The sequence below is a fragment of the Diadema antillarum genome, unplaced genomic scaffold (assembly GCF_040938485.1).
Source record: "Diadema antillarum isolate AM-2024a unplaced genomic scaffold, OU_Dant_1.0 seq00000735_RagTag, whole genome shotgun sequence".
Lineage (NCBI taxonomy): Eukaryota > Metazoa > Echinodermata > Echinoidea > Diadematoida > Diadematidae > Diadema > Diadema antillarum.
The window spans coordinates 1,829,060-1,842,522 of record NW_027271635.1 but is presented as its reverse complement, the minus strand read 5'-3'; the positions used below and the strand labels follow the sequence as shown (position 1 = coordinate 1,842,522).

Sequence of the window (13,463 nt, the reverse complement as noted above, 5' to 3'; positions counted from 1 at the left end):
CCCCTTTACAGAATTCCTGGATCCGCCCCTGAACTTGGAACATAGTAGCTAAACAGATATTTCTTTCTAAATCAATTCCTGTTGGAGAATATTTTCTTCATGATTATCATACTGTCCTTTCTCTACACATTCATGATTCTATTCATGTACATATACAACAATGACATGCAAAATATATGTATATATATATATATATATATATATGTATTAAGAGACATGTTCAAGTTTTCTTTACTTTAATTCCGGCACAATTAAATATATGTAGTTCAGATATTCTTTCCGATGTTAAGCATGCAGTGTTATCAAACTTTGTCAGGAATCGCTGCACTAGGATGTAAGAGATGCATTTCATTTTTTGTTGACAAAATCAAGCTTAGAGCAAATTTGCCCTTGTACGATTTGCGGAAAAGAGGGGAGGGTCAACATGCTACTCCACGAAATGCGGTCCCAAATCTATATAGCTCACGCCCGTAATTCGGCAGCGTGACGAAAGCACACCATCGACGCTTGAACAAGACAGTTGTGACTATCGAGGCCGTACCAAAGCATACCACCTTTCACATTGGCGTTTTCGTAAAATGTTGCAGTAAAAAAGTATTACGGTGAGAAATTAGTGTTCTACCTGACCATCTAAGTTACGCCCTCACTAGTGAGCGAAGACGTTATCATCCAAGGAGAGAAAATATCAGTCGATTATATAGCTACACCTGGTATCTGTCCATTGCTTTTGATGAGATTATTCCGCCACACCAGTATCTGCAACTCAAAATGACGATCAACCGGATGTCTTCAGTCCTAATTGTAATCTGGGCCTTGATTGAACTGTGCACTGCTCGTAAGTGCTTACTATTTGATCTTGTTTTGAATTTATATTTCATTCATTTCTTTTTTGTGCACAACACTATTAACTGATTCCATTTTCACTTGATACTTCTTGATTACGTAAAAGCAAGCTGGTACTCGTTTTGATGGGCGTCATAGTAGACGACATATAGTGGGCTTATATCGTGAAATAAAATTAAGTGTCTCGATTCTAATTTACTTAAATTTCATCTGCCCTGAATAAAATCTGGTACGCTATAATTATGCAAAATGCAGACACTTGATTCCGATTTAAATGTAGTTTTTACCTATATTTTCTGCTCTCAGTATTGCAGAAATTAAACATTCTCCGTGCAAGCCATTGCATCTAGATTTAGAGATGCTGCTACTATATTTTTCTCGGTACTACCAATTATTAGCGACGTATAACCACTTCTGCTTTTCTTTTCAGGTATGATTTTTTTTTTTGTCTTCAGGGGCTGTATCAAGCCTTAATGTTCTTTTATCTACTACCTGGCAAAATAAATCTTGACTTCATGTTGTATTGCAAGTTTTGTTCTTGTTTTTGTTTGTAGTGTTTTACTTGACTACTTTCTCCATAGAATAATTCCATTTTGATTGTTTGCAAGACAAGGAGAAGGCATACGAACAACTTTGACCCAAAGGACAACAAACGGCGTGAATTTTACAGTACCATTGACAATCAGATTGGCGTACGCAGTTGCATCCATTTACTGTTAATTAAAACAGTATTGCAGGATCTGTATCAAACTTACTCCACTCCTTACAGTCAAATCAGTGCCTTTGAAATTATAATGATTATCATATAAATTTCAGACATGGTATAACAGGTTCAAATGAGCGGAAATGTTTATAAGATTGAAAACCTCTAGATCCTCTCGCCAGAATTTACATTTCTAATAATAACTCAGTATATGATATCCAAAAAATGAACAACAGTTTTGCACCTTGCTTGCCCCATCGGACTCTTATCGGACAAAACAGAGCAAAACGGAAGGTCTGGATTATGATTTTATAGACAATTTTACTTTCGACCCAGGGTATGAATTAGTGGGTGACTTATACTGAAGTCTAATGATATATAGGAAGATCTGGAAGAACAGTATCTATAATTATATTACCTGGAGCACTTGTGGAGAATCAAGACCTAGACCAAGTACCACTCATCATCAATGTCATCATCATAATTTGTTTCTGTTAATGGTACTAGTGTATTACAATCACTATTCACGCCATCGCTATTTTAGGAGAAATCTAAACACATCCATTACACGATTGTCTTTTAACATAATGCTAGAGGTATCTACCGGCTGAGATAGAAAGCTATCCAAACCACAATATCGAGTTCTCAAGAGTCAAAGTTTGCCATTCCTTACATTTGAATTCGAACTTGCATTTTGAAATTTAAATCATTCACCTTACACGTCATATCCGATGATAAGTAATAGACTCACACCTCATATTCACCACTTATCGACCCTTTTTTAAGTGTTTAAATAATTCGCAAAACATAACAAACCACCACAAAGACATTCTTAGGTGTGTTAGGTAAAGCTTGAAGTATTGTATGTAGATGGTGAGCCTGAAATGTATGAGCAATTTGAGGATAGTGGTTCACTTTCTTTTCTTTTATTATTTTGGTGTTTCATCCAATAAGAGTGTCAAAAGCCCGACAACTTAGACACTAACATCCAGTTGAGCCCAGACCTGACGACCTACTCGGCAGGATCATTCATCCAAGTGGCCTGCATGGATGGCTCTACAATGACAGCTGGTGCAACTATCACTTTTTGCACATCCGGCTCCTTCTCATTTCCGCTGACCGACGTCGTCTGCAGCAGTAAGTGTGGACAAACACAACTAATTAGAAAGCATAGAAGTAGCTATAAGGACCATGGTATCTGTTATTTTAGGAAGGGAAGATGTAATGTTTCCCCATTAACGATGTAAGGTGTTGCCCCAGTGACAGATTATTGACTGTGAGATATTTGAAATTGGATTGAACACTTACTTATGTTCTTGTGACATTTTAGTTTGGTTCAAATTCTATTTACCCCTTAAGATATCTATTCTTTATTACAGCCAACCTATTATTTCTGAAAAGTTGTACATCTCCGTACAGGACTTATGCTTCGCACATCCAGTACGGGGCAAAATGAACAGAGTAACTTACTGTAAACAGTCTGGTAAATGCTATGAGACATAGTGGATGCCAGCGAGAAATGATCATTTATGCATACTAGTATACATGATATAAGTTGGCAGAGTGATATCCATTTTCTCCATTGGTTCATTCAAATCTTATACATGGATCGACACTTCTGTCATATATTTGTTCATTCTTTTCGTTTTAATTTCATTTCAACACGGTGAGAAAGAGAATTTGCTCGGGCAGTGGCTGTTATTCTGCAAATCCTTGCATGCAATATAACATCGGAAACACAGTACAACAAATTCAAAAGTACGAAAGAAGAAATCGCATGGAGAAAAAAAAATAATATGGGAATACAAACGCAGACAAAATACTGATATAAAACAAAAATAATAACTGTTCTCTTGACATAACATGTTAAATTATTGTCCGTAGTGTTTGATAAATATTGACAATATAGTAATATTTATTGTTTAAGTTTATTGTTTTAGTGTTTAAATGGAAACACCTGGCAACTGGTTTCAAAAGACAAAGCAGTTTCCTGAGCCCGGATATCTGCTATGGCGTTCACAGAATTTTGCAGAATATCATGAGCGAAAACAGTATGAGCAAACAGAGTATGTCAATTTATTGTATGACCCAAATCAACATACACGTGCATGAAGTTGAACCACTCGTGTAATCTGTGTGTTGCTGTGTGGCTATAGAGCAATCAGTATCAAATGATATGCCATGATGTTGGTTTTATACCGGAGTTGAAAAAAAAATCATATATGGGACCCCAACCCCCGAATGAAAGAATGCCATAATCATTGCAGGAGACGTACAATGTATCATGACATGTTACATGTAAAGCATGAATGCAGTCCATTGCTTTTATGTTTTTTATACAGTATATTTTTCACTTTCTGCGAGCAACATCAATGATAAAGAACGTAATAATTTTGTCTTTTAGTGGACTGTGAGGACCCAGCGGTGAATCAGGAGTCGCTAAATAAAACAGGAGGAACCTACCCACACGCGGATACTGTTACTTACAGCTGCGCGGAGAATTACAACACCTTACATGGTCCTCAATCTACGACATGTAACAACGGAACATGGTCTCCACTTCCTAGCGAGACTTCATGTCGTGGTAAGTGTAGGGTGAAAACAAAAATAATAATTTCGAATCATTAGATCGAATAGTTGGTAGAACTGCACGGATTATAGATCACGTGGTTTAGGCCGAACTACCTATAAGAAGAAACACATGATGTAAACCGTGATATCTTCACCTTTGTAACGTGTCTTTGAACGAGTGGTTCCTGCGCTCTTTAAAGAATATTGTAACATTTGCATTGCTTAAATTTGGATCCAAAGTGGTTGCCAATAATTTTGTTTCAGCCCGGAGTTTAAACATCTTACCTACAGGCATATTTAATGATTTCGTAGGTCAGTTAGTTGGTTAGGTTCATAGTTAAGTTAGTTGTGTCCAACCATGCTGTTCATCCGATTGAAGACAAATTTATTTGTAACCGCAGAAGTGGCTGGAATCAATCCATATTACGATTCAGCGATAGGTCAATTCAAACGTCTATGAACCTCTAGATCCGAGGAAATCTAGATAGATCCGTAAACACCTATTGAAATTACACATTCTACAAATGTAAAAAAAAAAATGCATTTTCATTGTATCTTTTGGAAATTGATATTTAGGTGCAAATGCGAGGTTGATGTTAAATGATCCTAACATTTTCGATAAACATACCCAGGAACGTACTTTTTGTTTTTGGTGTGATGTATGTTTGTCTTCTCTATTTGTTTATGTGAAAGAGATATAGTGATATATATATATATATATATATATATATATATATATATATAATGCATACATAGGCACATCTGTTAAAATTATAAACATGTATGTAATGTCAAAATATGATTTTCATATTACTAACAACGTTGTGCATTTTCAGTTCGAAGAAATGCTCAAAGACATATCTAAAAAAAAAAGGACAGATGACAGATGGACATTGAAGACTAGCTGTGCAATCACTATCAATGTAATACTTGTGAGATTTCTATACAATCTCACTGCACATAATATCTACCTTTCATAGCTCCATGTGAAGCACCCTCTGCGGCCAGCCCACGAGGCTTGTTTGAAAATGGAGAGAGCCGAACCTTCTCGTGCGATACGTCACCCAGCGATGAGGCTACGTTGACCTGTAATGATGGAAACTGGGATGGGACAGATCTAACATGTTCAGGTACAATTTTATTTGAATTTCTAATTTGAATGGTATCAAATTTCCTCTAGTGCCCTTGGCATAGTAATCTATCCAAACATATAAAATATTTGATTAGGATATCGATTAGGAGTGTCACATGCCCCTTTGGAAGACATTACTTGTCACTGACATAGGAACAAAATGCATAAAGAAGACATAAATGAAACTATACGGCCATGCAAGTACTTGTCTAAGATGGATAGGTGCAGTCTAACAATTTTCCCACCGTTTTTTGGCTGTTCGTCTGTTCGTGGATTAAAGGTAAATGCTGCATTCCTCGGGGAAGTATTTTCTAGTATGGACACACAGATTGAACTGATATATTTGCCCGACCTACACGTGTGAACGAACAAACCAGGACAAGCTGTTGTATTTATACTCACCCTTTTTCACTTCTTAATTCATGCGCATAGCTGGTATTTAAGCTGTCAATGTAACCTGATGAAGACACATCTCCTATGAAGAAGCGATCTTCATTTCAAATCAAAAATCGAGGGCGGATACTCTTATTCGCGCCCTACCAAATAATGTGCGTTGATTGTTTTTTCAAGATTCCCAGGTCGGCACCAGCTCCAAGCTAACTTATAATACACAGGCAATGCAGCTGAGCGTAGTATACATAGGCAATACCGGTCATTAGTATACTAACGCCGATGAAAAGTATCTTACAGCCTTTATGTAAAGTAAAGAACTGATAAAAAGTGATACCTCTCATCCAATCATTCGACAAGGATCCATTTCACCATTTTCTAACTTACTGATTTTAGTCAAGGGCATGATGTAGCAATGAGTTGTTATATTCCTGACTTCACATTGCCGCTCGTTTTATATTTTTCTTTCATCTTGTACCTACCCATGGTCAATTCTCATTGGACTTTGGCTGTAGATCGAATGACGTTCAGTCAAACCAATGCAAACACGCAGTGACTCCCAAGAAATATTCATTTTCTGAGTAAGATAGCGTAAGTATCGCAAAACGCATAATAGCAATATAGCGTATATAGGCAAATTGTGATTTTCCATTTTCTTGCCTATTGTGACGCTTCGCACGATAAGGATGCGCCTTACCCACCAGCTTAGATGCAAACATTCAGCTGACACCAGACATGACGACCTACACGGATGGATCCTTCATCACTGTGGCATGTATGGATGGCTCCACAATGACAGCGGGTGCAGCTATCACTTTATGCCAATCCGACTCATTTTCATTTGCGCTGACCGACGTCGTCTGCAGCCGTAAGTTTTGCACGACACATTTTATTAAAAAAGTATTGAAGCAGCCAATGACCCCTTTTTTATCAGGTTAAAGAAGCGTTACCCACATAAAGAAATAATGGCAAATACCTGATTTTAAGATATCTAAAACTGTTCCATAATAGTCGGTCTCTCCATTGTTGATGTTGCTCCTTTTTTTTATACTACAGAGCAACAGGGAGGCGATGACAACATGTAGCGAATACTGTAATACCAACTTGTAGGAAGTAGCAAACCTTTCGGTTATATAATAGATTAAAACAATATAGTTTAATTTTGTTGAATCAACTACAAAGGAAAAGAAAAAGCTTATCATGAATATGACAAAAAAATATCAAGGGAGTTGCTCTTAGTATATATCAGTATATATATATATGTATATATATATATATATACATATAGGCCCTAGCACAAAAAGAGAAAAGAAAAATTGTATAAAGACAGAAAACAGACAGGGAAATTTTGAAACACGAGAAACATACTTTTTCGGTCAATTTTCCTCTCAGTTAGTTCGCGTTGCCATGAAGCTTGTATAATTCGTTTTCTATTCTTACAAGAATTAGCACTGTATAGCATTTGCGGAAACCTACAGTTCAACGACTAAGCTTTTGTGAATTCCATTTCACATCCCTTCTTTCTCGTCCTTTCCAATGCATGAGAATTCTATTGATTTGTCAGTATTTAAAGCATCGACACATTTAGTTGATTCATTTTATTGCATGAGAAACGTTTCATTGATTTTATCACCATGTGAGAAATTTTAGCAAAAAAGAGACGAATCTAGGGAAATCATGAAACGGTTTGAGGAGAACGTCTGTTGTGTGGGGAAAATACCTATTGCCAGATGCAGAGGAGACATCGGATTTCCTTAGTGTTGAAATGCTATCCACACCAACTTTATTACTTTTTATGTGTGCAATTCTTGCTTTGTTGTCAAGAAAAACAGAAAGAAAGTATATCAATCAATGATTTTGTCCAGTTGACTGCGAGGATCCAGCGGCTAATCAGGATTCCCTTGTGAAATCAGGAGAAACTTACCAACACGGGGAAACTGCTACCTACACCTGCGCGGAGAATTACAACACCTTACACGGTCCTGAAACTACGACGTGTAACAACGGTGAATGGTCTCCACTCCCAAGCGAAACTTCGTGCCGTGGTATGTACATTGCTTAGTTTTCTTTAAAAATGGCAATTTAATAAAATATGATGACTCATGCTAAATAATAATAACAACAACAACAACATTAACAGCAACAACAACAACAACACACATGCAAATTTTCTTTTGCTGACTTGTATTGATGGTTCCGATGCCATTGTATCTTCTGAGACCATGGTGAAGAATTATAAACCAATCATTTTTAGGACGAACATTTAGGTTTCACCGCAGTTGCCGATTCGCTTTGGCTTGTTACAATCATTCACATCACATCTCGTTATCAGGTTGTAAGTATCTTCGTACAAACTTACGCTGGTCTACTTGACTCGACATCTCGCTGCAAATACTATTTCTAAAACATGAAAGAGGCGCTAAAACACCTCCACTAGAGGGTACACTGTATTGCGCAGATTAGTCAAAACGGAATAATATGAAGAGTTTGTTTGCAAAAACCGATAAGTCCATATTTGCCAAATGGAGATATTTGCGATTAAAGGTCAAGAAAAATAAGAGAGAATAATAAGATTTTTTTTGCTTCTTTTGACCATTACTTCAAAAATATACCTACATATGTAGTGACCAATATATCATTTAAAAGGTATTTTGTACTTTGTGACTGACATCGTACGTCAAAATCTTCAAAATGGACTTTTATCGGTTTTTGCAAACAAACCCTTCACATGCAGTGACACCATTTCTTAAAAGATCATTACAAATAATTGCTCTTGGACAGGTTAGTTAGAAGAATATTTTAAATTATGAATTCCCCCATGATATATTTGGCAGTGAAATAAAAAGCCTCGCCACAATCTATTCGGTGATTTCGATTGAAGAAATTAAAAATCCACGCGTAAATACACTAAGATTCAAATTCAGAGCATTTTAATTGCCTAAAGGTCTAAAAGATAGCAAGGCCAATAATTTTATAACTGTGTTTATAAGACACCATGGTTAATAGTTTCTGCAAGGAAAATATAGCTATTTTCATATTGGCGGAAAAAATTGAAAATGATTTTATGTAAAAAAAAATATATATATATCTATATATATTTCTCCCTTTCCCTTTTGTATATCTCTCACCAAAGCCCCTTGCTATTCACCTCCTGCGTCTCAGCCGGAAGGTGTCTTCGAGAACGGAGGGAGTCAAATTTTCACCTGTGAAAATTCTCTAGACCAGGCCTCTCTGGAATGTAACGATGGGAGCTGGTCCGATCCGTCCTTCACGTGCCCAGGTAAGACCACAGAAGAGTTGCCTATGCAATATCACAATATTTGATTTGTCCGGGTTTTTTTTTTTTTGCTTCACACAGCGGCCTAACAAATACAAACCAAAAATATGCTAAATGTATGACTATTGACGGAAAGATTAATCATTAAACAATAAAAATTATCCTACTATCAATGATAATGATTACAATGAAGCAAGTACTAACAATAGAAAGTGCTTTATCCACATTTGCTGGGTGCTCAATGCTGAAATATTGTGCTCAAGTTCTTAAACATAGAAAACTACTGCACTATAGTAATTCGTTGTATTAGAATGAGAAACTATGTAATACACCATATCACTGCTGTCTACAATAATGAAGTGCTTTCATGAAATCTAGTTCCCCTTGAGGTTTATTCTAACACAACCTACAGACTTACTTTATAGGGCAAATGAGTCATATATGTCTAACATCTATATGATATCTTTCTATATAAAGAATATCTGTATAATCTGGTTATCATGGCTAAAGTATATTTTTTATTATTTTGATCATGAATTCGTTATTTGTGTATTGTTGGACTTGAACTGCTGGCATTATCCCTTAATATATGATGCAAATTTGGCAAGTATCTTGCAGCTGCTATTCTTTATATATTTTTTTTCTCTCTCTATTTGACAAAAGAACCTGTTTCAACAGAAGAAGCTTTTGAAACTACCGAAGTCGACATAATAGTGACAGACGAATCTACTCAGAGAAGTCTGGCTACAGACGTGACAACGTCATTAGAAGTGTCGGCGCTCTTTACCGACTTTTCAACAGATTCTTTCTACAGTACAGACAGAAAAACAACTGCGGTATCTGCGACATCTTCCATCGAGCCAAGTGAGGCTGTCACCGATGGCGAAACAATAAGAATGACAGAATCCGACCGAATAACAGTGATCACAGAGACAGAGCGTGTCAGCGATCCAGACACGAGCACTCTGGCAGAAATAGCTACTGAGACTGGCACGCAGACAACGGAAAGAGATTCTACAGACACCAACACAGAAACGGTGTTAAGCACCGTCACAGGATACGGCACGGATGAATCAACAGACGTGGTGGAAACAGAAGCAGATACCGTTACCGCAACGACACACGAGCTAAGCACAGACATTGCAGACTTTACGGAAACTGTGACAAGCTATGTTTCCCGTTTCAGCACAGAAGTCACGGATGAGGATATAACGGAAACCATTGCAGTGACAAACGTTTACACAGACGGGGATACAAACGCAACGCAAACCGAAATGCTTGCAACGAAAAGCGCAACGACTGATTACGCGGAGGTGACATTTATAACCACAGTCGACGCTTTCACGACTGAAAGAACATTGTTGTCAACACAGACAGTGACAGTTTCATCGGCAGACCCAAGCACTGGAGTGACGGAGAACGAAGTGACAGATGTCTTCACGGAAAGGCAAACGACGTCCCTTCTCGACGTCAGCGCGTCTCAGACAACTTTAACGGATGTGGAGACGGAGTCTGCGACGTCTATCTACACGGACCAAGGCACAGACCGTGACGCGACGACGGAGACAGAGGGCTACACAGATGAGATGACGTTGGGCGTGACAGCAACCGACGTAGTTGGGACTGACGATAACGTAAATACAATCACGGAACGGGATGGTACGGATGAAATTTCAGAAGCGTACACGGAAAGGGAAACGGCGTTCACTTCAACGGATGCTTCGAGAACAGAAAACACGGACACAGTCACCGATGTCATTGCCACTGACATTACTGCATCAACAAGGACGAATGAACTGACTGAACGCCCCACGATGGAGACAGCGAACACTGCTGTTTACACACAGACAGAAAATCAGCAAGAAACGGAGTCAACTGAACCAACAGCCAGTGGGACAGCAACACCCAGGCAAACCGAGATCCAAACAACAGTCTACACTAACTCTGATGCAGAGACGTCCACCGATGCTGCAGTGACGCAAACGCAAACCGAGTTGGACCCGGCTTCTACATCCGGCGTGACTGGGATTACAACAGACACCATTACGTCCGGAGAAAGAACAGACATTACAACTTCGAGTAGAACTGTAAGAATTACAACAGAAGTTGACGAAATTACAGACAAGAGAACTACAGAAGCCCCGGAGCCAACTGTGCTGGAAGGTAATAATATTTGATAGAGTCGAATCAAATTGCAATCATTATTATGTAGATTATACCAATATATTTCCAAGAATTACAAAATTACCAAATGCATCCACGAATGAAATGACAAGGGTTGATGTATCCACATCGACAAAATGTTCTCAAATGCTGGCAAATCAAGATATCACATCGCAGCAATACTGATTAAAAAGAATTTCTTTACAAATAAATTTATTTTGATATCAATCCGTGCCATATATGATCCTTGACTGTTAACCTATAGATGAAAACATAATCTCTCACACACATTTGGTGAATCATTTTCATTCTTTTAGTGGTTTGCAATATTGTGTGTACATCCTTAAATGGTGTCCCTCTCTCTTCACATATTTTTGTTGTTGTTGTTGTTGTTTTTTGCGTCAGAACCATGCGGAACAGGTAGCTGCACCGATGGGCAGTATTGTGCAGAATCGTCAAATGGGCCTGTGTGCGTATGCCAACCGGGCAAAGAGCTCGTGGATGACGTTTGCAGAGGTAATGATATATTATGTTCATTCCATCAGCTTGAAAACACATCAACATTGAATGAATGAATTTTCTGACAAATATAAATTGAATATCATCAGTGCCATACCATCACCGCCTGTTGCACTGGTAAATGGTAATAATGTGTTCAGTCTGTCAGACTGTTAGGTTATTCTCGATTGATCAGTCTGTTATTACAAACAGCAAATCATGCTCACTCATCATGTTCACTCATCATGTTGCTGAAGCAAGGAAATGCCACAAGGCAGTTACAAAAACAATGGCAATGATAATGATAGAGTTATATTGATAATGACATTGTCAATACAAAGAATCATGCTAATGATACAGTGTACTGAAAATTAGAATAAAAACGGTATTGATGACAATGAATATTAACATGATGATTACAGAGATGATAATGATAACATTATAATGTGATAATGATAAAAAAATAAATACTAATGATATTGATGATTATGATGACAGAAATACGAAAAAAATAACGATGAATTAGCAACCACAATAATCAATAGTCCCGATTTTAACTTAAGGTACGACTGTGTAGTGTGTACTCTGCTCTTTGAATGGGAGGGCTCCTCTCATGATCAGTTTCCCTCATAATCAGCTATCCGAGTTAGATAGGCATATTATACATACAAAGCTTGGCGGTCTAAACATTTTGTATAGAACAGCTTGTCAGACGATGTACACTCCTTGGCAGGATATGAGTCTTGAATCTCCTGAGTGAGAGTCCAGACCCTTTACTGGCTAACATCAGCTTGCTCCCCTACCCCCATCAATCACATAAGGCATACGTAGAATCGACATACACGATTGAAAACTGTCCACCATTTCCTTCTTCTTTCGCAGCTTCGTTTCTTTGCAGACCTCTTCATTTGAAATGTGCATTCATTTTTTTCTTTAAAGCTGCATTTCACCTTATTCGTATCCATCTCATCATCAATACATTTCACTTTTTTGTGTCATCACTAAATTACCAACAATCTTTAAGTCTACGAATTATCATATTGAATTCCCTTCATTGGGTATTGAAATCCAGAACGAGAGCTGACAACTGGTAACTTACTTTTTCCTCTCTGCGAACGGTAAATATATTGGTCAGGCAATATCGAAACAGGGAGATATAGTTCTAACACATAGATGACGGTAAAATTGATATTCTTTATAACTTATGTAGTCAATAACTTCCTTTGCTTGTTATCGTTTAACTTATACAGTATAAGGTAGCATGAATATGATGGAAAAAGAGGAAGCAAAATTTTCTTTCTTCCACTTGATTCTTTGGTGGTGTTAAACGTGTGTAATTAAGTTCGGGAACATTTAACATCTCTACAGACGAATGTGGCAACGCATGCAACTTCGAGACAGAGCTCTGCGAAGAGAATGCCGAAGGAGGTCACAGCTGTTCCTGTCGACCCGGAAGTACTCGGGACACCGTAACTGGTCAATGCATAAGTGAGTCGGTCACGTGGATGGCAATGTAATAGATTTAAAGGGATCGTATAGTTTTGGTTGCTACATAACTCCAGGTTTCTAACATTTTTTTTTTCGGTGAGATAATAAGAAACCTCTTATGAAAATGATATCATTGTTTCCATTTCTTTTTCTGCTCCTGAATCGTGAATGCCGGTTTCATTAAAAAAAAAAGATGAGATATGTTGGAAGCAGAGGAGTAATTCACTTGCTAATTATGTGTAATAAAGGTGAACAAATAGAAGATATCTGATGACATGGCTTTCCGGCACTTTTAATTTTGGCCTTTTGTATCGCGCTTTATTCTCTCACTAACCAACACTAACCATGCTAACGATTCCATCCACGTTATACAAGTGAAGATGATCACTACCCTCATG

General features: G+C 37.7%; 1 protein-coding gene across 1 annotated transcript; it reads left to right on the top strand.

Moving 5' to 3' along the window:
* The first annotated feature begins 557 nt into the window (after window positions 1–557).
* Window positions 558–13,109, top strand: LOC139738327 (uncharacterized). Its single transcript, XM_071648966.1, has 10 exons — window positions 558–835; window positions 2,501–2,683; window positions 3,951–4,130; window positions 5,098–5,247; window positions 6,325–6,507; window positions 7,505–7,684; window positions 8,773–8,919; window positions 9,580–11,079; window positions 11,485–11,595; window positions 12,946–13,109. The coding sequence occupies exons 1-10, from the start codon at window positions 769–771 to the stop codon at window positions 13,092–13,094; spliced, it is 2,850 nt and encodes a 949-aa protein (XP_071505067.1). The 5' UTR covers window positions 558–768; the 3' UTR covers window positions 13,095–13,109.
* The last annotated feature ends 354 nt before the right edge of the window (window positions 13,110–13,463 follow it).

Bases quoted from the DNA above. Each gene is read 5' to 3' on its own strand.
- LOC139738327 (XM_071648966.1), top strand. From the start codon at position 769: ATGACGATCAACCGGATGTCTTCAGTCCTAATTGTAATCTGGGCCTTG. The intron at 836-2,500 runs GTAAGTGCTTAC...TCATCCAATAAG, and splicing joins GATTGAACTGTGCACTGCTC to AGTGTCAAAAGCCCGACAAC. The intron at 7,685-8,772 runs GTATGTACATTG...CTCTCACCAAAG, and splicing joins AAGCGAAACTTCGTGCCGTG to CCCCTTGCTATTCACCTCCT.